Source organism: Corythoichthys intestinalis, chromosome 2 (genome assembly GCF_030265065.1).
Source record: "Corythoichthys intestinalis isolate RoL2023-P3 chromosome 2, ASM3026506v1, whole genome shotgun sequence".
Classification (NCBI taxonomy): Eukaryota; Metazoa; Chordata; class Actinopteri; order Syngnathiformes; family Syngnathidae; genus Corythoichthys; species Corythoichthys intestinalis.
In genome coordinates, this window is record NC_080396.1 from 4,521,998 (window position 1) to 4,548,914 (window position 26,917).

At 39.9% G+C, this 26,917-nt stretch overlaps 1 protein-coding gene across 1 annotated transcript in view; it reads left to right on the forward strand.

The window, feature by feature from the left end:
- The window catches only part of LOC130910364 (rab GDP dissociation inhibitor alpha), a 48,379-nt gene that overhangs the window by 10,472 nt on the left and 10,990 nt on the right, over window positions 1–26,917 (forward strand). Inside the window, exons 2-10 of the mRNA XM_057827586.1 lie at window positions 4,153–4,260; window positions 4,334–4,433; window positions 11,757–11,891; window positions 11,962–12,160; window positions 12,279–12,410; window positions 12,480–12,579; window positions 23,981–24,152; window positions 24,228–24,372; window positions 26,750–26,804. Coding sequence (XP_057683569.1) covers window positions 4,153–4,260; window positions 4,334–4,433; window positions 11,757–11,891; window positions 11,962–12,160; window positions 12,279–12,410; window positions 12,480–12,579; window positions 23,981–24,152; window positions 24,228–24,372; window positions 26,750–26,804 — 1,146 coding nt within the window. The remainder of the gene's footprint in view (window positions 1–4,152; window positions 4,261–4,333; window positions 4,434–11,756; window positions 11,892–11,961; window positions 12,161–12,278; window positions 12,411–12,479; window positions 12,580–23,980; window positions 24,153–24,227; window positions 24,373–26,749; window positions 26,805–26,917) is intronic.

The following is a 26,917-nucleotide window of genomic DNA, read 5'->3' on the forward strand; positions in this document are numbered from 1 at the left end:
GTGAGTTTACAGCATCAGAAAGCACCGGGTCTTCCATGAAATGCATTTTAAATTCCTCGATCAATTGAAACCAATGCTAATACAGAGACAAAATGACGGACAAGAGGGCGGAACCATACAGCAAGCACGTGGTTTTGTGACGTCGGTGGGTAGGGTCTATAGACATATTGTTCTATCAAACACAACAGTTCTTTTGGCCTAAAATACAGCGCCATATACAGTGGGGAGAACAAGTATTTGATACATTGCCAATGGGAAAACCCATTAGCAGTGTATCAAATACTTGTTCTCCCCACTGTATATATACATATATATCTTATTTATAGGTAGACTGCTGGCCAAAATTATTGGCACACCTGCAATTCTTTCACATAATGCTCAGTTTCTCCCAGAAATTGATTGCTATTACAAATGCTTTGGTAGTAATATCTTCATTTATTTTGCTTTCAATTAAAAAACACAAAAGAGAATGGAAAAAAACATTAAATCATTATCATTTTACACAAAACTCCAAAAACGGGCCAGTATTGGCACACTTTGAAAAATCATGTGATGCTTCTCTAATTTGTGTAATTAACAGCACCTGTTACTTACAGGTGGTGGCAATAACTAAATCACACGTGCAACCAGTTAAAATGGATTAAAGTTGACCCAACCTCTGTCGTGTGTGTACCACATTGAGCACGGAGAAAAGAAAGAAGACCAAAGAACTGTCTCAAGACTTGAGAAACAAAATTGTGAGGAAGCATGAACAATCTCAAGGGTACAAGTCCATCTCCAAAGACCTGAATGTTCCTGTGCGTACCGTGCGCAGTGTCATCAATAAGTGTAAAGCCCACGGCACTGTGGCTAACCTCCCTAGATGTGAACGGAAACGAAAAATTGAGGAGCGATTTCAACGAAAGATTGTGCGGATGGTGTATAAAGAATCTCGACGAACGTCCAAACAAGTTTAAGCTGTCCCACATTCCGAGGGTACAACAGTGTCAACCCGTACCGTATCTGTCAGCGTCCGAATGAAAAGGGACTCTACGGTATGATACTCAGGAAGACCCCACTTCTGACCCAGAGACATAAAAAAGCCAGGAAAAAAAAGGCCTTCATAGATAAGAACATGGTCCCTACTAGAGGTGGGAATCTTTGGGCACCTAACGATTCGATTATGTTTCAGAGCCTCCAATTCGATTAGAAATCGATTATTGATACACCACAACCCCCCCCCCCCCCAAAAAAAAAAAAAAATTAAAAATCCTCTCAGGCTGAACAAACTACTATTTCAGTATCAAGTTAACCGTTAAAAGTAGTAAATAAAATACGCAAGTCCCCATTCTGTATCGGCAGCTTTAAACTACTTTCAATTAATTTAATGTTGTGAATCAACCGTTAAAGTTGTTAAAATTGCTCCCGTTATTCCATAATTTCCCTTCTGTCTACTTTCGACATGAAAGTTTAAAACTGTTTCATCATTTAAAGATAGATTCAAGTCAAGATTTTGGCGATTTTTTTGGGGGGGGATAAAAAGTAATTAGGTTCGCTACAACAGAGCCTTCTAGAGAAGTCTACTGCTTTAAGATGGCGCCTATTTACTGGCGCGGGAAAGTCTGTCATTTTGCATCTAGTTCTTGGTATATAATCTAACACAGCCGTCGTCTGTCATTTCACATCTAGTTCTAGATATATGTAATATCTACCATACCGTGTTGCCGTATGTTTGTAGCAACTAGCAACTGGGCGCTGTTTGTAGCGGCTGATGGCCGCAGTCAGGTATTTTTTTATTTTTTATATATCTAGCGGCATGAGTTGAACATGATATTTACTCTCGATCCGTTCCTCATTGCGTCCCGAAGACCGCGCTGACTGTGTTTTATTTCCGCTTTATCTGGTATAATTCGATAATCGGAATTTGAATGTTTGTGAATCGTTCTCGAATCTTCCACGGCCAAATCGCGAATAATCGGAAATTTCGTACGCGTCTAGTCCCCACAGCCAAACATGACAGAGGTTCCCTGATGTTTTCGGGTTGCTTTGCTGCCTCTGGCACTGGACTGCTTGACCGTGTGCATGGCATTATAAGGTCTGAAGACTAACAACAAATTTTGCATTATCACGTAGGGCCCAGTGTGAGAAAGCTGGGTGTCCCTCAGAGGTCATAGGTCTTCCAGCAGGAGAATGACCCAAAACACACTTCAAAAAGCACTCGAAAATGGTTTGAGAGAAAGCACTGGAGACTTCTAAAGTGGCCAGAGCTGGATCGCATAGAACACCCGTGGAGAGATCTGAAAATCTCAGAGACCTGGAACAGTTGGCCAAAGAAGAACGGTCTAAAATTCCAGTTGAGCATTGTAAGAAACTCATTCATGGATACCGGATGCGGTTGTTCGCAGTTATTTTGTCTAAAGGTTGTGCTACCAAGTATTAGGCTGAGGGTGCCAATACTTTTGTCTGGCCCATTTTTGGAGTTCTGTGTGAAATGATAATGATTTAATTTTTTTTTCATTCTCTTTTGTGTTTTTTCATTGCAAGCAAAATAAATGAAAATATTACTACCAAAACATTTGTAATTGCAATTATTTTCTGGGAGAAATTGAGCATTATCTGATAGAATTGTAGGGGTGTAGTGCTTCAACGATTAATCGATGAACTCGAGTATTTGATTAGAAAAAAATATTTGAATTAAATTTTGTTTTTTGCTTTGTTTATTCGTTTAATTAAAGTGGCATTGTAATGGTTTATTTTGAAAGTGTTTGCATTTCGTTTTATTGATTAGGGTGGATACACTACCCGCTGCTCTGCCTCATTTCATATGGCTTAATCCACCTGTTTCCTATTCAGAACAACGTAAGCTAAGTTTTTGCTTGAGCTCATGTTTTTTAATGCATTCGTAATTTAGTTTATAGGTATATTTAGCTGTTTTTTGTGGGAATATGTGTCTGAACCATTTGTTAGGAGCGTTGTAAAAAAACGTTTGCATTTTATAGCATTTAAGCTAGCGGAATTTTGCTATGTAATTTAGCCAATTGTTCTTTTGTTTTACATAGATCTTTATAGGCAAAGCAATATGAGTAAATGTTTTCTCCGTGAGCTTTTAAAAAAAAAACATTTTTGTGAAAGTGCACTCCTGTGGAAAGAAACTTCATCCTTTTCAAGACTGATAGTGCTGCAACGATTAATCGATTAACTCGAGTATTCGATTAGAAAAAAAGATTCTGATTAAATTTTGCTGCTTCGAGTAATCGTGTAATGGTTTGTTTTGAAAGTGTTTGCATTTAGTTTTATTGATTTGGGTGGCTATACTGCCCTTTAGTCTGCCTCATTTCACATGGCTGAATCCAGGTGCTCCCTGTTAACACCAACATAAGCCAAGTTTTTGTTTGAACTAATGTTTTTTCGTAATTTAGTTTGTAGGTATATTTAGCCATTTTTTGTGGGAATATGTGTCTGAACAGTTTGTCAAGAGCATTGTAAAAAAATTACAACGTTAGCATTTAAGATAGCTGACTTTTGCTATGCAAGTTAGCCAGTTGCTCTTTTGTTGTACATAAATCCTCATTAAATTTTTTTTTTTTATACCGTTTGTGGCTCAGCTCAGGTATTTTAATTTTTCGTGTTCCTTATTTGATTACTCGATTATTTGAACTAACTAGTTCATCGATTAATCGACGACTAAAATAATCGATAGATGCAACCCAATAGGGGTGCGAATACTTTGGGCCAGCAGTAGTTTCCAAGGCAGCAAGATAACATAAAGCACTCAACTGCATCATGACTGTGTCACATGATGGATGCAATGAATCATAATGACCACAAGGTGGCAATAACGTCCTGTAAATTGTCAACTGGCTCTTAACATTGGAGACTCCAGCCAGCACTTTTTTTTTTTTCGTATTAAAAACCCAATCCTTTTCACCCGTTTTCGACAAAAATGGTTGATAGGCCCGAAATTTGATCCCGTGATCAGATCGGGGACATCTCTAGTATTAATGATAAAAAATAAGAACGCTAGATGAATCACTTTCTATTTTTCCAGGTTGTCAAAGTGCTATTTGATTGACAGTCAGGCAGGGCGTGGTTTCAGCACAGTTTTCAAATTTTTAGTCCTTTAAACTTCAACTCAGGATCGTTTAATTAACAAACCTCATTTGTTTTACTCAGGAATGCATCCTGTCCGGGATCATGTCTGTGAATGGCAAGAAGGTTCTGCACATGGACAGAAACCCGTATTACGGCGGCGAGAGTTCATCCATCACCCCCTTAGAGGAGGTAACGGTAGCCGGTTGCCAATAACTTTTAGATGCGCCTGATCTGTTGACGTCAGTTTTGTGTTCGCTTTCAGCTTTACAAGCGTTTCAGTCTTCCTAACAGCCCGCCGGAATCCATGGGCCGAGGACGCGACTGGAATGTGGACCTCATCCCTAAGTTCCTTATGGCTAACGGTCAGTTTCGATACAAAACATGTCGGCCGTATAATTTTTTCTCAAATGATTTCCCATTCAAACGAAAGGAAATGCCATGATCTAAACTTATAGAATGAGAAGCTGCCATGAAGAAAAATAATCAGGCGGGGCTGGGACTGGAATGTACAGTTGTGGTCAAAAGTTTACATACACTTGTGAAGAACATAATGTCATGGCTCTCTTGAGTTTTCAATTATTTCTACAACTCTAATTTTTCTCCGATAGAGTGATTGGAACAGATACTTCTTTGTCACAAAACACATTCATGAAGTTTGGTTCTTTTATGACTTTATTATGGGTTAACAGAAAAAGTGATCAAATCTACTGGGTCAAAAATATACATACAGCAACACGAATTAGCAATTTCTTGTGAGTGATTATTGACTTGAACAATCATTGACTTGAACAAGTCAGGAAAGTCACTTGGAGCCATTTCAAAGCAGCTGCAGGTCCCAAGAGCAACAGTGCAAACAATTGTTTGTAAGTATAAAGTGCATGGCACTGTTTTGTCACTGCCACGATCAGGAAGAAAACACAAGCTATCACCTGCTGCTGAGAGAAAATTGGTCAGGAGGGTGAAGATTCAACCGAGAATCACCAAAAAGCAGATCTGCCAAGAATTAGAAGCTGCTGGAACACAGGTGTCAGTGTCCACACTCAAGCGTGTTTTGCATCTCCATGGACTGAGAGGCTGCCGTGCAAGAAGGAAGCCCTTGCTCCAAAAGCGGCACCTTAAGGCTCGACTGAAGTTTGCTGCTGATCACATGGACAAAGATAAGACCTTCTGGAGGAAAGTTCTGTGGTCAGACGAAACAAAAATCGAGCTGTTTGGCCACAATGCCCAGCAATATGTTTGGAGGAGAAAAGGTGAGGCCTTTAACCCCAAGTACACCATGCCTACCGTCAAGCATGGTGGTGGTAGTATTATGCTGTGGGGCTGTTTTGCTGCCAATGGAACTGGTGCTTTACAAAGAGTAAATGGGATCATGAAGACGGAGGATTACCTTCAAATTCTTCAAGATAACCTAACGTTATCAGCCCGAAGATTGGGTCTTGGGCGCAGTTGGGTGTTCCAACAGGACAATGACCCCAAACACACATCAAAAGTGGTAATAGAATGGCTAAATCAGGCTAGAATTAAGGTTTTTGAATGGCCTTCCCAAAGTCCTGACTTAAACCCCATTGAGAACTTGTGGACAATGCTGAAGAAACAAGTCCATGTCAGAAAGCCATCAAGTTTAACTGAATTGCACCAATTCTGTCAAGAGGAGTGGTCAAAGATTCAAACAAAAGCTTGTGGATGGCTACCAAAAGCGCCTAATTGAAGTGAAAATGGCCAAGGGACATGTTACCAAATATTAGCCCTGCTGTATGTATATTTTTGACCCAGCAGATGTGATCACTTTTTTCTGTTCACCCATAATAAAGTCATAAAAGAACCAGACTTCGTGAATGTTTTTTGTGACAAAGAAGTATCCGTTCCAATCACTCTATCAGAGAAAAATCAAGAGTTGTAGAAATAACTGGAAACTCAAGAGAGCCATGACATTATGTTCTTCACAAGTGTATGTAAACTTTTGACCACAACTGTAGTTTACAAACGACATTAAAATCACCACTTTCTGGCCTCCACTAGTAGAGCCCGTTTCATGGTTTCATGGTCAAGGCAAGGCAAATTTATTTATATAGCACAATTCAACACAAGGCAATTCAAAGTGCTTTACATCACATGAAGATCATAAAAATCACATTTAAATTAATACACCGTAAAAACCAAGACAGTCAAAATAGGAAATAAAATTATACATAAAAATCGCATTTAATCACAAATAGAATGAAACTAAATTTAAAAAAATTAAACAAAAACTACTACTACTACTAATAATTGAAATGAGCAATGAAGATAAGCACAAGAGGAATAGAAAGCAAGTAGATTGAAATATATAGCCAGTTATGGATATGCAGTGCTAAACAAAAGCGTTTTTAGCCCTGATTTAAAGGAGCTAACAATTTAAGCATACTTCAGACGTTCAGGTAACTTGTTCCAGAGGTGAGGAGCATAATAGCTAAATGCTGCCTCACCCTGCTTGGTTATTGTTCTTGGAACATGCAGGAGACCGGGTCTAGATGTCTCATAGGAATCTAACAAATCAAGCATGCATTTTGGTCCAAGGCCATTAAGTGTTTTGTAGACGAGCAGTAGTATTTTATAGTCTATCCTTTGACTCACTGGAAGCCAGTGTAGCGATTTCAAAACCGGTGCTATAATCTGCTCTTCCTCTTTAAATTGAGAGAAGTTGTGGCTTTCTTGTGCAACAATAAAAATTAGGCATTCATGCATGGGACGGGAGTGCCCGGCTCATCACTTCCTGCTATGAAATAATTTATAATAATCCTGCTAAAACAATAATTTTGTTGATGCTAAGTGATTTGACTGCAGACAGTGAGGCAAAAATTACAATGTTTTTGTGCAGTGTTTTTAAATTTCTACTGGGCAGTGGTATAAAAAGGATCTGAACCTTCTGGAATTTCTCACATTTCTGCATAAAATCATCAAATGTGATCTGATCTTAGTCAAGGTCAAACATATGAAAAAAACAGTGTCTGCTTTAACTTAAACCGCCCAAACATTTATAGGTTTTCATATTTCAATATGAATAGTATGCAAACAATGACAGAAGGGGGAAAAATAGGTAAGTGAACCCTCTGCCTAGGTAGACTTAGGCCATGTCTACACCAAGTAGTTTTTTAAAAAAAACGATCATTCTGGCTTAATACGTCAGGAAAAAATAATGACGTCCACACCTGCACGTTTGTAGAAAAAAAGCATCCACAGCCAACCGCATTTATACGTTTTAAGTACATTCATAACAATGCCAGGCCTCAAGATGGCAGCAGTTCCCCAAATCCCATCCAACCCGAGTAAGCTTCCCTTCTCGCGACTTCACTTCTTCAAATTGGAAAACATGGCGCCAGTCTCGTACGTGTGGACCGACAAATAATTGTCAGTAATCTCGTCCTCCGCTTGTGTTCCTCAATATGGAGCAATTCAAGAATTTGTAAATAAATGGATGCCAACACCACCTGTCAAATAATTAGATCTAAACACACAGCAACGGTATCCATGTTGACACCAAATGTAAACATTGGTGTCGTGTGACGTGAGGACAAAGTTTGTCGCAGCCAGTGACGTTTTCACAGTTAAATCTTCGGTTATTACTGTCCACATGATGGTGCCACAAACGCAGAATTCGCACTGATTCACTTTCCTCGTCGTTCTTAAGAACTCCGGTTTAGGTGTGCGTGTGGATGATAGGCCAAACCATAGAAAAATTTCTTCTTTTTGCCAAATACCCTGCTACGTGTGGACATGGCCTTAAAGAGCAATTGAAACCTATTGTTACCAAACAATTTAAGTCAGGTGTGTTCCCAATCACTGATGAGTGGTTTAAAGCTGCCCTGCCCACTATAAAACACACCTGATAAGAATTGTCTTGATGAGAAGCATTGTCTGATGTGCATCATGGCTCAGTCAAAAGAGCTGTCCGAAGACCTGCGATTAAGGATTGTTGATTTGTATAGAGCTGGGAAAGGATACAAAACAATTTGTAAAAGCCTGGATGTTCATCAATCGACAGTCATAGAAGTTGTCTACAAATGGAGAGAGTTTGGCACTGTTGCTTCTCTCCCGAGGAGTGGCCCTCCACCAAAGATGACGCCAAGACTTCAGAGCAGAATACTCAGAGAGATAAAAAACGAACCTTAGAGTGTCTGCTAAAGATTTACAGAAATCACTGGCACACTCCATATCTATGTGCACACATCAACTATAGACCCTACCCACGTGACGTCACAACTCCTTCCTCCTGACTGGTGCCGCCCAATTGTCCGTCAACACATCATGTTTACCTGTTACGGCTACGTACATTCCTCCTATTTACGACGTGTTTTTCTGCTCGTTAACATTAATAATCAAAATGGTGAAGGCGTGTGTGGCGGTCGGTTGCAATAACAGAGAAGATAGACGGAGAGACTTGAAGTTCTACCGGATTCCGAGAGACCCGGTAGGAAGAGAGCGAGATGGGCTGCTGCAATTCAACGAGAAAACTGGGCTCCAAACGATTACCACAGATTATGTAGTAGTCATTTTATATCTGGTAAGATGCATTTAATATTAGAGGGTTTTGGTCTGACAACCACAATTAAGATCATTGCTAGGCTAATCGCCGACAACATACACATATGTATGTAGTGAGAGTGCTGTCGCTAAACCATATCAACATTAAAAGCCCTAACTCCATTGACAAACGACATGAAATACATTAGACTTGACAGTGGATGTTAGCAATAACAAAAGATTTTGAATTGAAAATTTCGTAACTCACCTTTCCAAGCACAAGATAGATTCCTGCCGAATTTTCGTGGACGAGGACCTGTTTCACCCAACCAGCAACGAAGTATTTATAAGCCTCCAAGCTCTTAAAGTTTTTCAAACTTTCGTGAGAATAGGCTGATTTTGTGTGGACAAGATAGTTGTACATATCAGGGTAGCTAGCAGATGTCAGGCAAATACGGCAGAGACAGCGGGTCGAAAAACATCGATTTAGGCATCAAATATGGATCTGGCGAATGGTTAAACTGAAGCTTTTCCACATAACGCCTTTTATGCAACGCATCAAGTGAGTTTACGGCATCTGAAAGCACCGGGTCTTCCATGAAATGCATTATAAATTGCTCGATCAATTGAGACCATTGATAATACAGACACAAAATGACGGACAAGGGGGCGGAACCATACAGCGAGCACGTGATTTTGTGACGTCGGTGGGTAGGGTCTATATGTAAAACTATGGCCCAGAATGGTGTTCATGGGAGGACTCCACAGAGGAAGCCACTTCTGTCTAAAAAAAAAAAAAAAACATTGTTGCTCGTTTAATGTTTGCAAAAAGGCACTCAGACACGTCACAGAAGTTTTGGCAAAATATTTTGTGGACTGATGAAACCAAAATTGAATTTTTGGGGAGAAACAATGTCATGTGTGGAGGAAAAATGGAACAGCTCACCAACATCAACACCTCATCCCCCCTGTGAAGCATGGTGGAGGGAGCATCATGATTTGGGGCTGTTTTGCTACCTCGGGGCCTGGACAACTTGCAATCATTAATGAAAGAATGAATGCAAAAGTTTTGCAGGAAAACCTGAGGCCGTCTGTCAGACAGTTGATGCTAAAAATGAGGATGGATGCTGCAACAGGACAATGATCCAAAACACAGAAGTAAATCAACTAAAGAATGGTTCCAGAAAAACAAAATACACATAATATAGTGGCCCAGTCAAACTCCAGACTTGAACCCCGTTGAGATGCTGTGGCATGACCTAAAGAAACTGATTCATGCCAGACATCCCAGGAATCTGACTGAACTACAACATTTTTGTGGAGAAGACTGGCCCAAAATTAGTCCTGATTGAATCTTGCAACCTTTCGCCACATTTCAGGCTTCAAATATAAAGATATGAAATTTAAAATTTTTTGTCAAGAATCAACAACAAGTGGGACACAATCGTGAAGTGGAACAACATTTATTGGATAATTTAAACTTTTTTAACAAATAAAAAACTGAAAAGTGGGGCGTGCAATATTATTCGGCCCCTTTACTTTCAGTGCAGCAAACTCACTCCAGAAGTTCAGTGAGGATCTCTGAATGATCCAATGTTGTCCTAAATGACCGATGATGATAAATAGAATCCACCTGTGTGTAATCAAGTCTCCGTATAAATGCACCTGCTCTGTGATAATCTCAGGGTTCTGTTTAAAGTGCAGAGAGCATTATGAAAACCAAGGAACACACCAGGCAGGTCCGAGATACTGTTGTGGAGAAGTTTAAAGCCGGATTTGGATACAAAAAGATTTCCCAAGCTTTAAACATCTCAAGGAGCACTGTGCAAGCCATCATATTGAAATGGAAGGAGCATCAGACCACTGCAAATCTACCAAGACCCGGCCGTCCTTCCAAACTTTCTTCTCAAACAAGGAGAAAACTGATCAGAGATGCAGCCAAGAGGCCCATGATCACTCTGGATGAACTGCAGAGATCTACAGCTGAGGTGGGAGAGTCTGTCCATAGGACAACAATCAGTCGTACACTGCACAAATCTGGCCTTTATGGAAGAGTGGCAAGAAGAAAGCCATTTCTCAAAGATATCCATAAAAAGTCTCGTTTAAAGTTTGCCACAAGCCACCTGGGAGACACACCAAACATGTGGAAGAAGGTGCTCTGGTCAGATGAAACCAAAATTGAACTTTTTGGCCACAATGCAAAACGATATGTTTGGCGTAAAAGCAACACAGCTCATCACCCTGAACACACCATCCCCACTGTCAAACATGGTGGTGGCAGCATCATGGTTTGGGCCTGCTTTTCCTCAGCAGGGACAGGGAAGATGGTTAAAATTGACGGGAAGATGGATGCAGCCAAATACAGGAACATTCTGGAAGAAAACCTGTTGGTATCTGCACAAGACCTGAGACTGGGACGGAGATTTATCTTCCAACAGGACAATGATCCAAAACATAAAGCCAAATCTACAATGGAATGGTTCAAAAATAAACATATCCAGGTGTTAGAATGGCCAAGTCAAAGTCCAGACCTGAATCCAATCGAGAATCTGTGGAAAGAGCTGAAGACTGCTGTTCACAAACACTCTCCGTCCAACCTCACTGAGCTCGAGCTGTTTTGCAAGGAAGAATGGGCAAGAATGTCAGTCTCTCGATGTGCAAAACTGATAGAAACATACCCCAAGCGACTTGCAGCTGTAATTGGAGCAAAAGGTGGCGCTACAAAGTATTAACGCAAGGGGGCCGAATAATATCGCACGCCCCACTTTTCAGTTTTTTATTTGTTAAAAAAGTTTAAATTATCCAATAAATGTTGTTCCACTTCACGATTGTGTCCCACTTGTTGTTGATTCTTGACAAAAAATAAATTTTATATCTTTATGTTTGAAGCCTGAAATGTGGCGAAAGGTTGCAAGGTTCAAGGGGGCCGAATACTTTTGCAAGGCACTGTACTTTTTCATACCACTGTATATATGCCGACTCGGCAAGTACTTGCATTAACAATTTTGGTTGTTATTATTTTGGGGCGAGTCTTGAAATGCTTTTCCATTCATTTTAATGTAGAAAGATGCAAGTGTTTTGAATTACTTGTTCGACAACTCATATCTTGAGGCAAGACTGCCGTACAACAAAGAAAGAACTTAAACGAACTCAACTAAACGAGGCATTTGTTGTCACCCGAGCAGGTCAGCTGGTGAAGATGCTACTCTACACGGAAGTCACTCGCTACCTGGACTTCAAAGTGGTCGAGGGAAGCTTCGTGTACAAGGGAGGAAAGATCTACAAGGTGCCCTCCACCGAGACCGAGGCATTGGCTTCAAGTAAGCCTGAATGGCGCCGTGGCCGCAGCACCGCCGGTTGCTGGCGTGACGCCTTTGTTTGACCCTCCAGATTTGATGGGAATGTTCGAGAAGCGCCGCTTTCGAAAGTTCTTGGTCTTCGTGGCCAACTTTGATGAGAATGACCCCAAGACCTTTGAGGGAGTGGACCCCAAGACCACCACCATGAGGGATGTTTACAAGAAATTCGACCTGGGCCAGGATGTCATTGACTTCACAGGCCACGCCCTTGCCCTCTACAGGACTGACGAGTAAGAGCAGTGTGCACGTAATTTTTTAGAAGGTCGGAATCGGGTGTAAAAAAAAAAAAGTAATAATCGAGATGGGTCTAATGGGTGAATGAGTTGGAGTTGTTGTGTCTGTCCACAGGTACCTTGACTTTCCGTGCCTGGACACCATCAACCGAATTAAACTTTACAGCGAGTCGTTGGCGCGTTACGGAAGGAGCCCCTACCTCTACCCCTTGTACGGCCTCGGAGAGCTGCCGCAGGGATTTGCCAGGTATCTAAGCATAGATTGTCTTAGTCCCAAATGCGCATCCCTGAGTCCTTTTATTTTCACCCTCTGTAGATTGAGCGCCATCTACGGAGGCACCTACATGCTGAACAAGCCCGTGGACGAAATTGTCATCGAAGGCGGCCACGTGATTGGCGTCAAGTCTGAAGGCGAGGTATGACAAGAGTTGTTAGTCATGAAAAATTGAATGAATGAGTGCTGACGCAAGCTTTTTTTTAGTATATGTTTTTTTCCGTTGTGGAAATGGCAACAGGCATATACACTGCTGGCCAAAAGTATTGGCACCCCTGCAATTCTGTCAGATCATGCTCAAATTCTCTCAGAAAATGATTGCAATTACAAAGAAAAAACACATAGGAGAATGGGAAAAAAATCATTATCATTTTACATAAAACTAGGGCTGTCAAAATTATCGCGTTAACGGGCGGTAATTATTATTTTTTAATTAATCACGTTAAAATACTTGACGCAATTAACACACATGCCCCGCTCAAACAGATTAAAATGACAGTGTCATGTCCATTTGTTGCTTGGTTTTTTTGTGTTTTGTCGCCCTCTGCTGGCGCTTGGGTGCGACTGATTTTATGGCACCGTCCATGAGCCAATAATTATGGACGTCAACAATGGCGAGCTACAAATTTATTTTTTGTTTGAAAATTTTACAAATCTCATTATAACGAAAACATTAAAGTGCATGTGACATGAAAAAGCATGTTTATTTCATAATACACGTGGTATTTTATGCTCCTGAATGATATGGACCGCTTGGATGTGTGTGGAAGCGATCGCTAGATTTATTTAGTTTTTTTAATCCCGCGCCATGAAAATGAGTGACTTCCGGCTTCGGTCTTGCATTGAGGAGGAGGGCGCTGTGACGTGTACGGTAGAAGACGTCCTCTTCACTATACAGCGTACGGTTGTGTATGAGGACGAAGGATTCAGCTGATTTTGCGGAATAATCATTCTGTATGAGGGAGAGGTGTATGCGCCTTTTTGTTTGAAAAGGTTCCCATTCACCGTGGATATTGGCCAAAACAAGCCCGACGACTACTGTGGGACAATTGGACATATGATGAGTAAACATCTTGTTTAGTATTATGTCAAATATTAATACAGCTATTACAAAGTAAACACTACAAACTTTCTTTAAATAAAGGACTACTTACGTTTGATCATTGATAGGCATGTAAAAAGCTCTCCCCATGCACATTAGCAGCACGTTAGCTGCACAACAACTGCAGCCACCCTCCTCCGGGGAACGAACGGTAAATTGCTCTCCGCCGGGCGGTTTGCCGATCCGCGAAGACAATCGACAACCGGGTCGTCATGTCAAATAATCCAGGCTAGTTATGTGTGATTTTCCGCTTCAAAGACTTTGAAACATCACTCTGTTCGGGTTAGCATGTCGGCTAGCTGTCACTCCTTCTGGTTTGTTTACATTCTCCGAAGCCGGGGAAGGGAAATGACATTTGTCCGATTTAGGTGTCATAAAATATCGTTTGGGAGGTGCGACAGTAAAGGTGAAGTCGACAGTTTTGACCATTATGGAGTAATTTTGCCATGTCGTCTTGAATAAATGGATTTTTATTATTTCATATTCCATCTAGCACAAGACTGTTATTTGTCATGACCATGCCATTTATTTAGCAATTGGGGAAAATACTTGGATAAAAAGAATATCCTGTAAAAATATTGAAGTAAAGAGACAGAAAACATGACATTTTGCCGCTCTCTTCGTCGCGTTTTCCTCGTTGTGAATAGTTCCCCTTCGACGGGCTGACTGGTCCTTCTCAAGCCATTTATATAGCTATTGGGGAAAAATACTTGGATAAAAAGAATATCCTGTAAAAATATTGGAGTAGAGAGAGTGAAACAATGACATTTTGCAGCTCTCTTCGTCGCGTTTTCCTCGTTCTGAACAATTCCCCCTCAATGGGCTGAATAGTAAAACCGATGAGCCCAGTCTACCGCTGACGTCATCCACCTGTTGGGGACGCTACAGCCCTATAATGGTAGGCGTGGCTAACCGGCAGATTAAAAGACTAATTTCTCGTCATCGGCGCTTTGCTAAATTGTTGTATATAGTCGAATCGTCTCAAAATATGATTCTAATTCACATAATAATGATATTTAAGACTTTTTTTCTCGTGTTGTATGCTCTTTAAGAGGGGTTTTAATATAAAATTTCTACAACTTGTACTAACATTTATCTTTTAAGAACTACAAGTCTTTCTATCCATGGATCACTTTAACAGAATGTTAATAATGTTAATGCCATCTTGTTGATTTATTGTTATAATAAACAAATACAGTACTTATGTACAGTATGTTGAATGTATATACCCGTCTTGTGTCTTATCTTTCCATTCCAACAATAATTTACAGAAAAATATGGCATATTTTATAGATGGTTTGAATTGCAATTACGATTAATTTTTAAGCTGTGATTAACTCAATTAAAAATTTTAATCATTTGACAGCCCTTCATAAAACATACAATTTGTGTAATTAACAGCAGCTGTTACACACATCACAGGCACATAACAGGTGGTGGCAATAACTAAATCACACTTGCAGCCAGTTAAAATGGATTAAAGTTGACTCAACCTCTGTCCTTGTCCTTGTGTGTACCACATTGAGAATGGAGAAAAGAAAGAAGACCAAAGAACTGTTTGAGGATTTGAGAAGCAAAATTGTGACGAAGCATGGGCAATCTCAAGGCTACAAGTCCATCTCCAAAGACTTGAATGTTCCTTTGTCTACCGTGTGCAGTGTCATCAATAAGTGTAAAGCCCGTGGCTCTGTGGCAAACCTCCCTAGATGTGGACGGAAAATAAAAATGGACGAGAGATTTCAACCAAAGATTGTGCAGATGGTGGATAAAGAACCTTGACCACCATCCAAACAAGTTCAAGCTGTTCCGCAGTCCGAGGGTACAACAGTGTTAACCCTTACTATCTGTCGGCGTCTGAATAAAAAAGGGACTCTATGGTAGGATACCCAGGAAGACCCCACTTTTGACCCAGAGACATAAAATAGCCAGGCTGGAGTTTGCAAAAACTTACCTGAAAAAGACAAAAAACCATTTGGAAGAATGTTCTTTGGTCAGATGAGACAAAAGTAGATCTTTTTGGGGAAAAGGCATCAACATAGAGTTTACAGGTAAAAAAACGAGGCCTTCAAAGAAAAGAACACGGTCCCCACAGTCAAACATGGCGGACGTTCCCTGATGTTTTGGGGTTGCTTTGCTGCCTCTGGCAATGGACTGCTTGACCGTGTGCATGGCATTATGAAGTATGAAGACTACCAACAAATTTTGCAGCATAATGTAGGGCCCAGTGTGAGAAAGCTCAGAGGTCATGGGTCTTCAAGCAGGACAATGACCCAAAACACACTTTGACAAGCACTCGAAAATGATTTGAGAGAAAGCACTGGAGACTTCTAAAGTGGCCAGCAGTGAGTCCAGACCTGAATCCTATAGAACGCCGGTGGAGAGATCTGAAAATGGCAGTTTGGAGAAGGCACCCTTTAAATCTCAGAGACCTGGAGCAGTTAGCTAAAGAAGAATGTTGTAAAAGTCCAGTAGAGCATTGTAAGAAACTCATTGATGGATACCGGAAGTGGTTGTTCGCAGTTATTTTCTCTAAAGGTTGTGCCACCAAGTATTAGGCTGAGGGTCCCAATACTTTTTTCCGGCCCCTTTTTAGAGTTTTGTGTAAAATGGTAATGATTTAGAAAAAAAAATTCATTCTATTTTGTGTTTTTTTTCATTGCAAGCAAAATAAATGAAGATATTACTAAAAAAATTGTAATTGCAATCATTTTCTGGGGGATATTGAGCATTATCTGACAGAATTGCAGGGGTGCCAATACTTTTGACCAGCAGTGTATATGAAGAACTTTAACAAGTTTTATGTGCTTTAACCCTTGAGAGTCAAAGGACGCGCCGGCGCGTCCTCAGCGCACGTCGTCTTTGAAGCACCCTCGCGTTTTAATTACGTCACCCACATGCCGTTGGTTGGTCTCGTTTTAAAGTGCGGAAGTTGCGGTTTACTCTCGTTGTTATTTGAAGTCAATCGACCAACTAAAACGTGAGATATTGTCATTTAAGTTTTATAGTTTTATTGTCCTCTCAAAAAAACATTAAAACGCTGCATGGATCATTTGTTTATGTCTATATTTCCATCATTTCTTGTCCTTTTTCAAAACGGAAGCTCCATGAAAAAAACACAAATCAAACGAACCCTTTCGAAGTCACAGTGGAAGCACAAAATGCGTTTTTTTTTTTTTTTTTATAAATATAACTGCCGTGCGAGGTTCCACCGAACGAGAGGCAGGAGTGTTCTGAAGCAGCGAGGGGGCAAGCGACGGCCGTTTGAATCAAGCGAGCGAGCGAGCGACTTTGTGCGACTTTGAGGATGAACGGAAAACTAAATTTAGCGCAAGCAATTGTGCTTTTTGATCAACTTGAGGAAGAGGGTGGTCCAAATTCGTCATCATCGTCTTCTTCGGAAAAGTCCTCGAGTGAAGATAGTGACGGATTTGAACACGTGGGTGACGCCATCGACGAGCAGAGGTAAGCCAACTCGCTTTTTTTTTTTTTAATGCTGTAAAAGTTTCTTTTGATATTGCAAGACAAAATTAATTTTGATGCAATATAAGTGCGTGTTTGTGTATGTAATAATAAAATGTGCATATCAGATCAAAGTATAATTTGTGGTCTTCTTTCTATATGAAGAATAGGGATGTAGCACATATTCAGCTACGGTATTCTTTCTATTGTCATACATATAGATTTCCATTATTATTTATTGCTGTATATATTTTTATTTTATACTTTATTATTTTCATAAATACTGACTTTTGTTTCATGTACATTTATAGTGACAATGAAAGTAAAGTGAAATGAAAATGGAAGGGTGGAAAGAGGACCGACACCCCATGGAAGTGTGGGCTGTGATGTAGCCCTGTGTCTAATTCCAGGACGAAACTGCTTTTCGGAGTGGCATGCCTGAAAAAAATTTAACTTGTTTATTGTAAATATTTTTGAAAATACTTTTTTCCCCAATGTTATATATATATTTTTTTTTCCCACAATCAGTCTTCTCAATTTGTGTATATAAATGTGTGTTCAAGAAGCTTGATTGTGTGTACATAGTTTTCATCAGGTGATGGGCCGCAATACCTAAACTCATAAAGAGATGGCCTCTAAACACTTTTTGTGTTAGATGGTATATTTTTTCACTGTTCTTCACTGTTTGGTCTGCTGTATATAACCTGTTTTGACTAGAGCATGTATAAATGCAAAAAACGCCTATGGCTATACCTGTTGTTTATGTTGAATTGTCAAATAAAAGACTATTTATTCTAAATTTTTTTGGTTGAATGTTCATCCTAACATGTTGAATAAATATTACAAAGTTTCAAAACGGTTCGTTACGCATGTTTGGTTGTCAATTGGACATCAATATTAAAAATTTTGACAAAACGATTTTGGAATTTTTGGTCTTTTTGGGCCCAAAATCATGACTTATAATTGGTCAGTGAAGGAAACAACAGTTTGGACATGAAGTTCAAGGTGTCACAAAAAAAGGGACCAAACCAGGCCATCGTAAACAATTCTGTCTTTGAAATATAAAGGCAACTTCAAAGGCATGCAAAATCAGACAAAATAGGCCCAGACCTTAAAGGGTTAAACAGTGCAGTTGTAGACTACAGTTAGACCAGGAAGCTGTAATAAAATATTATTTTTGAAGGAAATAGTCATCCATTTTGTCTTGATTGTTACTTACAACATGCCTACAATACCTTCAAGTTAAATTGTGAAGGTCATTGAAAAAAAGTGACATTTATCCAACAAATAGATTATAGAAATAATCGTTAGTTGCAGCCCTACAATCAACTGATTACACTTATAAGACACCAGAGTGGTGAAAAGGTATTCATCCCATTTGTTGAAATCCAGCACCCACTGCAGCCATTTGAGGACCGGTTTGACACCCCTGTGCTACAGTATCGAGTGGAAGAACGCTGAATTGTTATGCCTATTCTAAATGATTGCATCATCCGGACTATAAAACTCACCTGACTATAAGCCGCACAACCCAGATTTCACGCAATTTGAAAAAACATCCATAGCAGGCGATTTTAACTGTTCATTGGATCCCAGCATAGATCGGTCTACGGGGGTCGACCAATCACATAGCAAGAGTAGATTGGTAATAAATCAATATATTAAAGAATTTAATTTAACCGAAATATGGAGAGAGATGTACCCAAGTGTTAAAGCATTCTCCTGCTTTTCGGCAACTCATCAAACCTATTCAAGAATAGACTACTTTTTGGTATCATTACACTTGCGTTATAAAAATCATGACTGTTTCTACGATCCTATTGTAATCTCGGATCACGCACCGTGTTGCTTGCTATATAGAGAGGAAAAATTGATCAGAGACAAATTTAGATGGCACTTCCAACATAAATGGCTCCTTGATGAGGAATTTGTAAGGTATATAGGCAGACAGATAGACGAATTCTTTGAACTCAGTACTAATCAAACCTCAAAATGTGTTAGGTGGGAGGCTTTTAAAGGGGATGTAGTGCCCTGGGAAAATTTTAATATTCCATCATTTATCCATAAACGCATGCCTTTTGTATTCATATCATGCCACTTCGTGTAATTACACACAAGAAAATGAGAGAAATTTGGCTCGGTTGTCAAGCTAAAACGACCGGCGCCCGAGATCTGGCAGATTGTGTGCGTGACGTCACGACAAGTGAAGAGAGTGCCACCGGCCACGAGGGGGGCAGCGCCTGTCTGCATCAATAGAATTCCTTCTAGTGAGGGGAGAATTAAGTGTTTTGAGCTGTTTATGCTGATGCATTGTGTTCGTCCTGCACATATTCCAGGTTCCCTCATGAAGAAACACCCCTCGTTGTCAATAAAAGAGAATTCAGAATTGACAGTGAGGGGTGTTTCTTCAACAAGAAAAAGGCTCAGTGCTTTAATACTGAATGGCGGCGATGATGGCAGACAATTTCGTTTCTAGTTTCAGCGACGAATCCGACATAGAAGGACGTAACGAATGTTCATCTAATGGTGACAAGGAGAGTTACGAAGCTTTAATCGGTGTTTTAGGTTACCAATTTGAGCCCAAACGAACGCCAATGCAGCGCAATGAAACGGTCATTGAGGGGAGCAATGACACTGATGAAACATCGGCAGCAGATCGTGTGGGAAACACCAATGATTTGTTTTGCATTTCTTTTTGTGAAGCTGATACACCGTGACTGCAAAATAAAGGAATGCATAGAATTTTTCATTTATTGCGCTATCATAGCTTTTCGCTCTGCCAACAGACACAAATATGAATGGGATCAGAGGATTTGTTCTATATATTTTACGAACGATAATTTATACATGTGTCCAGTCCTGTATCCAATGCGTGAATTTTTTTTATTATAAAAGAGTACTCACTCTGGCCATTTCGAGCTTGGCTGCTCCCCTCCTTTGCTTAGCCATAGCCTCCTTAGCCAGTCATCGTCCTCTTTCTTGATATCTCGGGACATTTAGGTGGCTGCACGTGTATGGTTGGCACCACATCTCCTTTGAGCAGCAATCCGATTTCACTTGTCCATAGTTCGAGAAGCTTTCAGGTGGAAAATGCGCACCACAGAAAAGCGTGCCGGTGTAACAACACCGGAGGCTGTGTCTAGAAAATTAGCCCTCTTTGCACGGACGAACTTTACCCATCGTCTGCGTAGTCCAGCTTTTTTTTTCGCGTTCGGGAACTCATGGATACTATATTCCGATAAATAGCTATTTGTACACCACATAGCACAGCAGTTTTGAACCATCTTTGAGATGTTTTCGTCAAACAAACCCCAACACTACTCTCTCGTCGTTAAAAAACAATGGCACCTGGCTCCGCCTCGACTGTCAATCACTTGTCGTGACGTCGCCGCCCCATTCGGCTGTTTCCGGAACACTTTCGGGAATGTTCGTCATTTTCGATCTATTTTCGATAATTGCTCATTAATGTGATTGTTTTTTTTTTTTTGTTAACTTTATCAATATTTGTTATCTTGGCACATAGCGGTTCTATTGATGTCTCACACCCCCTTTGCCGCTACATCCCTTTTAAAGCCTTTATTAGAGGACATACAGTATTATAAGTTTCACAAACTCAAAAGCTAGGAAAGGGCGTGAGGAGAGATCACATCTAGAAAAGAAATTGAAAAATCTTCAAAAAATTGTTAACGAGGGCGAGAACCCAGAAAAAGAAGTCGAACTAATAACAGCACGAGCAGAATATGAAAAGTTATCTGCATCTAGAGCGGCTGTTGGCTTATTGAGATTGCAGCAAACATTCTACGAACAAGGTGATAAATCTGGGAAGCTGCTGGTATGGCAAATACGACAACTAAAACGAAAGACACCAATTATATATATTTTAAAGGAGGGAATTTCCATAACAGATCCTTTAGATAGCAATAATACACTACAATATTATTATAGCGATATGTATGGTTCAACAAATAAAATAGCACTGCCAGAGGTGGATCTTTTTTTTAGACAAGTTAAATATTCCAAACTTCACAAATGAACAGGTGGAAGAATTAGAGGCAGAAATCAATCTAAGGGAAATTAAAAAAGCTATAGATAGTATGAAACCAGGAAAGAGGGCGGGTCCAAACGGAATTCCGATTGATTTGTACAAACAGTTTAAAAACAAGTTACTCGTGCCCATCCTTAAAATGTTTCATGAAGCATATTGTGTCAATGACACAAGTCATTGAATGTTGTCAATGACTTGTGTCGATGTGTTTTTGGTCATTTAAAACTGATTTTACCATGGATTGGAACATATTCTCGGCTCTCCTGTTCACCTTCTGTGTTGTTGTGGAGACGACTTCCGATGCAGAAGAGTGACATTGCTACACGTCACGCAAATAAACGAATCTTGATTTGTCGATTGATTTTGTACTTGCTCGAGAGGCCGTTAATGGGCTGGGTCCCAGGCTATTCTCTCAGTGTTTGAAAAACACAGGGAGAACAGTCTGGCCGTGCCAGGCAAGCGAAGAAATGCATTGCACTGGTATGGAAATCGAATTGTGGACCTTCTACCAAACAGTGGATGAATCACATGTTGTCAATAATGCCTCTAGAACACATGACATACATTTTGAAGGGCAAACAACAGACTTTTGAGGACATGTGGACACCTTTTATGAGTTATGTCAAAAAGAGGAAACTAACATGAGGGCCACTGGATCAAACTGTGAACTGTGATTCTGTGTTATGGAGGATAAAAGGGGAAGAAGGAGGAGGAAGAAAAAAAAAAAGAGGTGAAGCTGGAGCTTAATAATGGTAGAGGAACAATTGTTTGTTCGTTTTTTTTGTTTGTTTTTTTTTTTTTTGTGTTCTGGTGTGTTTTTAATGGTATTGTTTTTGACTGTGTGAATTATTTGTGGGAAAATCAATAAAAAATACAATGGGGGAAAAAAAAACATCTATATTTACACCACACCTGATTATAAGCCACAGATGTCCATGTCCTAATATGAGATATTTATATAGAAAGAGGTTTAACAGGAATACCTAATTGATCGAAAATATTCCTATTATCTTTATCAGAAAAATAATCAAATTCCGACCAGAAAAAATGTACAAAAATGAGTTGAGAATGTAAGAGTCTAGAGTGCCCTCTAGAGGAGAAAAAATTTCCTACCATAAAATTAAAACAATTATATCGCCGGGTTTTCTGTGGTTTAATGTTGCCAAATAAAAACTGGGAGAGAGGTTGTAATCTGTGCTTTTGAGTTGACAGCAACGTTTTACGTCAAATAGTTTATTTTTTAGGGCAATTTAAAGACTTCATATGATCGAACACGCCTGTGTGATCATAGGACTTCTGACTGCAAGATTGCGTGTGTGGTCATGTGACTGTATTGTTATTGTGATTGGTATCATGGAGTCGTGATTATTGTTGTGACGACTCACTGGTGAAACTGGGAGAGCCACTGGCAAAAATACAGTCAAATCTAGAGGTGTGCAAAATTTCCGATTCTTAGATTATTCGCGATTCGGCCGTGGAAGATTTGAGAAGGATTCACAAACATCCAAATTCCGATTATTGAAATATACCAAGTAAAGCGGAAGTACAACACACTCAGCGCGCAGCGCGGTCAATAAGCAACGGAGCGAGAGTAGCTAAACACCATGCTTCTCATTACCCGGCCCCTCGGGTAATGCCAACGCTCAACTCACGGCTCTAGCTCAACTCATGCCACGAGATCAAAAAACACAACAACATACCTGACTGCTGCCGAAAAGCTGCTACAAAGTACGTCATCCACATAATGTAATGGTAGATATCATTTATATGGGACTAGATGGACCATTGATTCGGTAGCGTGAGCAGCACATCTACAAAAAGCTAGATGCAGCCGTTAGTAAACGGCCGCCATCTTAAAGCAGTATACTTCCCTGCAAGGCTGTTGTAGCGAACCTTCCAAGCAAACCTAATTAACTTTTTATCTAAAATACTCCTAAATCGGTAAAATATTGACTTGAATCTATCTTTAAAATAGTTTTAAAACTTTCACATGTCGAAAGTAGACGAAAGGGAAATTATGGAATAACGGGAGCAATTTTAACAACTTTAACAGTTGATTCACAACATTAAATTAATTGATATTAATTGATGTAGTTTAAAGCTGCTGCTACAGAATGGGGACTGGAGTTTTTTATTTACTGTTATTTTTGTATATTTGTTTACTGCTATATGTTAACTTGATACTGAAATAGTAGTTTGGTTTAGCCTGAGAGGATTTTTGAACAATTTTGGAACTAATGTGCAAAACATTTAATTAAAAAAAAAAAAAAAAAAAAAAAGGAGGAGGGGGGGGGGGGTGCATCAATAATCGTTTTATAATCGAATCGGAGCCTCTGAATCGTAATCGAATCGTTAGGTGCCCAAAGATTCCCACCTCTGGTCAAATCTAATATGTAGAATAAATATGTAAATGTAAAAATGCAACAACTGTAGTGTAGCCCAGTAGAGTAAGAGTTTTTATTTTCACAAATCTACCCAACTGCAATGTGGTGAAACAATTCTGAAAAGTACATTTTTCTCAAAAAGTCACTCAAGTAAATTTAAGAGTTAATGTAACACATTAACCTATGCTAATGGCTAGCACTAGAATAGAAAGTCTATATTTTTAGCCCTTTGTATAGCCGCTTTCGTGTACAGCACAATGTAGCAATCTGTCCTTTTTAAATCAAAGCAAAGTCAAAACACCCAGTGCTAGCCTTAAACTGTTCTTCTGTAATGGAAGCAAGCATTGGAAGGAAACATCCTGGGCAATAAAGCTCTTTGAGTTCTGGTTGAAAACTGCGCTAGCATAGCATCCACTCGTCATAGCAAACAGTAGATATCCATTATTTTAAAATCATTGTAATCATCATTGTTATTGTGAGTAAATCGTATAGAGAGGTTCCCACGCAATTTTCTGCTGTGACGGAAATGATTAACGTGCTCTTTTTTGGGCAGGTGGCACGTTGCAAGCAGCTCATCTGCGACCCCAGCTACATACCCGACCGCGTGCGCAAAGCGGGCCAGGTGATCCGCGTCATTTGCGTCCTCAGCCATCCCATCAAAAACACCAACGACGCCAACTCCTGTCAGATCATCATCCCTCAGAATCAGGTCAACCGCAACTCGGGTGAGTTATGCTCCGTTACCCGACGGGAGGACGAGTTTCTCGATTCCGACTGAGATGGGACGCCGCTTTCCGCAGACATCTACGTGTGCATGATCTCTTATGCCCACAACGTGGCGGCACAGGGGAAGTACATCGCTATTGTCAGCACCACGGTGGAAACCAGCGAGCCGGAGGCTGAGATACAACCTGCCTTCGAGCTGCTGGAGCCCATCGACCAAAAGTAAATCCTCTGTCGTTTTGCCTTGTTCGGTCAAAGCAATTAACACTTAAACAAAACATTCTACCGTATTTTCCACACTATGAAGCGAACCATCAATGAATGGCCTTTTTTTAAAATTGTGCACTGCATTTTTAAGAGGCAGTAGTAGTAGTGGTTGGGGTTGCGTTATTCATCCTCTAGATGGAGGTGCGCTAAAGGGAATGTCATGCAATGATTAGCCAATAGCCAGTATTGATCTACAGTGATATGAAAAGTATCTGAACCTTTTGGAATTTCTCACATTTAAACATAAAATCGCCATCAAATGGGATCTGATATTTGCCAAAATCACACAGATGAAAAACGGTCTGCTTTAACTAGAACCACCCAAACATTCATAGATTTTCATATTTTAATGAAGATAGTATGCAAACAATGACAAATAAATAAGTGAACCCTTTGCCTAAGGAGCAACTGAAACCAATTTTTATCAAACAACTGAAGTCAGGTGTGTGCCCAATCACTGATGAGTGGTTTTAAGCTGCCCTGCCCACTATAAAACACACACCTGGTAACAATTGTCTTGATGAGAACTACTGTCTGATGTGCATCATGGCTTGGTCAAAAAAGCTGTCTGAAGACCTTCGATTAAAGATTGTTGATTTGTATAAAGCTGGGAAAGGACACAAAACCATCTGTAAAAGTCTGGATGTTCATCAGTCGACAGTCAGAGAAGTTGTCTACAAGTGGAGAGAGTTTAGCATTGTTGCTTCTCTCCCAAGGAGTGGCCGTCAACCAAAGATGACGCCAAGAGTTCAGCGCAGAATACTCAGAGAGATAAAAAAGAACCATAGAGTGTCTGCCAAAGACTTACAGAAATCACTAGCACAGTCCAATATCTCTGTGCACACATCAACTATATGTAAAACTATGGCTAAGAATCTTGTTCATGGGAGGACTCCACGGAGGAAGCCACTGCTGTCTAAAAAAAACATTGTTGCTCATTTAATGTTCGCAAAAAGGCACTTGGACACGCCACAGAGGTTTTGGCAAAATATTTGCTGGACTAATGTAACCAAAGTTGAATTGTTTGCGAGTAATACACAACGTCATGTGTGGAGGAAAAATGGAACAGCATACCAACATCAACACCTCATCCCCACCGTGAAGCATGGTGGAGGGAGCATCATGATTTGGGGCTGTTTTGTTTCCTCAGGACCTGGACAACTTGCAATCGTTAATGGAATGAATTCATCAGAATGAATTCATCAGGATGTTTTGCAGGAAAACCTGAGGCCGTCTGTCAGACAGTTGAAGCTAAAAAGAGGATGGATGCTGCAACAAGACAATGATCCAAAACACAGAAGTAAATCAACTTCAGAATGGTTTCAGAAGAACAAAATACACGTTCTAGAGTGGCCAAGTCAAAGTCCAGACTTGAACTCCATTGGGATAATGTGCAGGGTTGTCAAAATTATCGTGTTAACGGGTGGTAATTAATTTTTTAAAATTAATCACGTTAAAATATGTAACGCATTTAACGCACATGCCCCGACAGATTAAAATGACAGCACAGTGTAACATTTACTTGTTGTGTTTTTCGATGTTTTGTCGCCCTCTGCTGGCGCTTGTTTGCGACTGAATTTATGGGTTTCAGCACCACATGAGCTTTGTGTAATTATTGACATCAACAATGGCATTGAAAATGGTACAATGAAAATTTTACAAATTTTATTAAAACGAAAACATTAAGAGGGGTTTTAATACAAAATTTCTATAACTTGTATTAACATTTATCTTTTAAGAACTACAAGTCTTTCTATCCATGGATCGCTTTAACAGAATGTTAATAATGTTAATGCCATCAGGTTGATTTATTGTTAAAATAAACAAATACAGTACTTATATACCGTATGATGAATGTATATATCCGTCTTGTGTCTTATCTTTCCATTCCAACAATAATTTACAGAAAAATATGGCATATTTTATCGATGGTTTGAATTGCGATTAATAATTTTGAAGCTGTAATTAACTCGATTAAAAATTTTAATCGTTTGACAGCCCTAATAATGTGGCATGACCAAAAGACAGTGATTCATTCCTCATGTCCTAGCTTAACTCATTGGTTGCCATTGATGCCGTTAGATGTTCAATCCTTTTTCACTGTGAGGGCCTGGAAGCAATCAATTAGTCGCTTCTAGCCCATCCCAGTCGAACTGGATTGGACCTCTATTGGCATCAACCTGCTTTCAACCGCAATTTCCCTCTTTTACGAACTTCCACAACACATACTCCATGACCTGGGCTGGCTGGGAATGAGTTAAGCTAATAATAACTTTTGAATATATGTCCACTGCCCCTGAAAGGTTTAAACAGAGGAATTTGTTCATTACAGGTTTGTGGCGATCAGCGATCTCTACGAGCCAACTGATGACGGTACAGAGAGCCAGGTGAGATCAATACTGTGGTCATTTTAATTAAAAAAAAAAAAAAAAACATGAGTAAAGTAGTGAGTAGTAGTACATTGATTTTAACAGCTGTATTGTATTCTCACATTCTCATG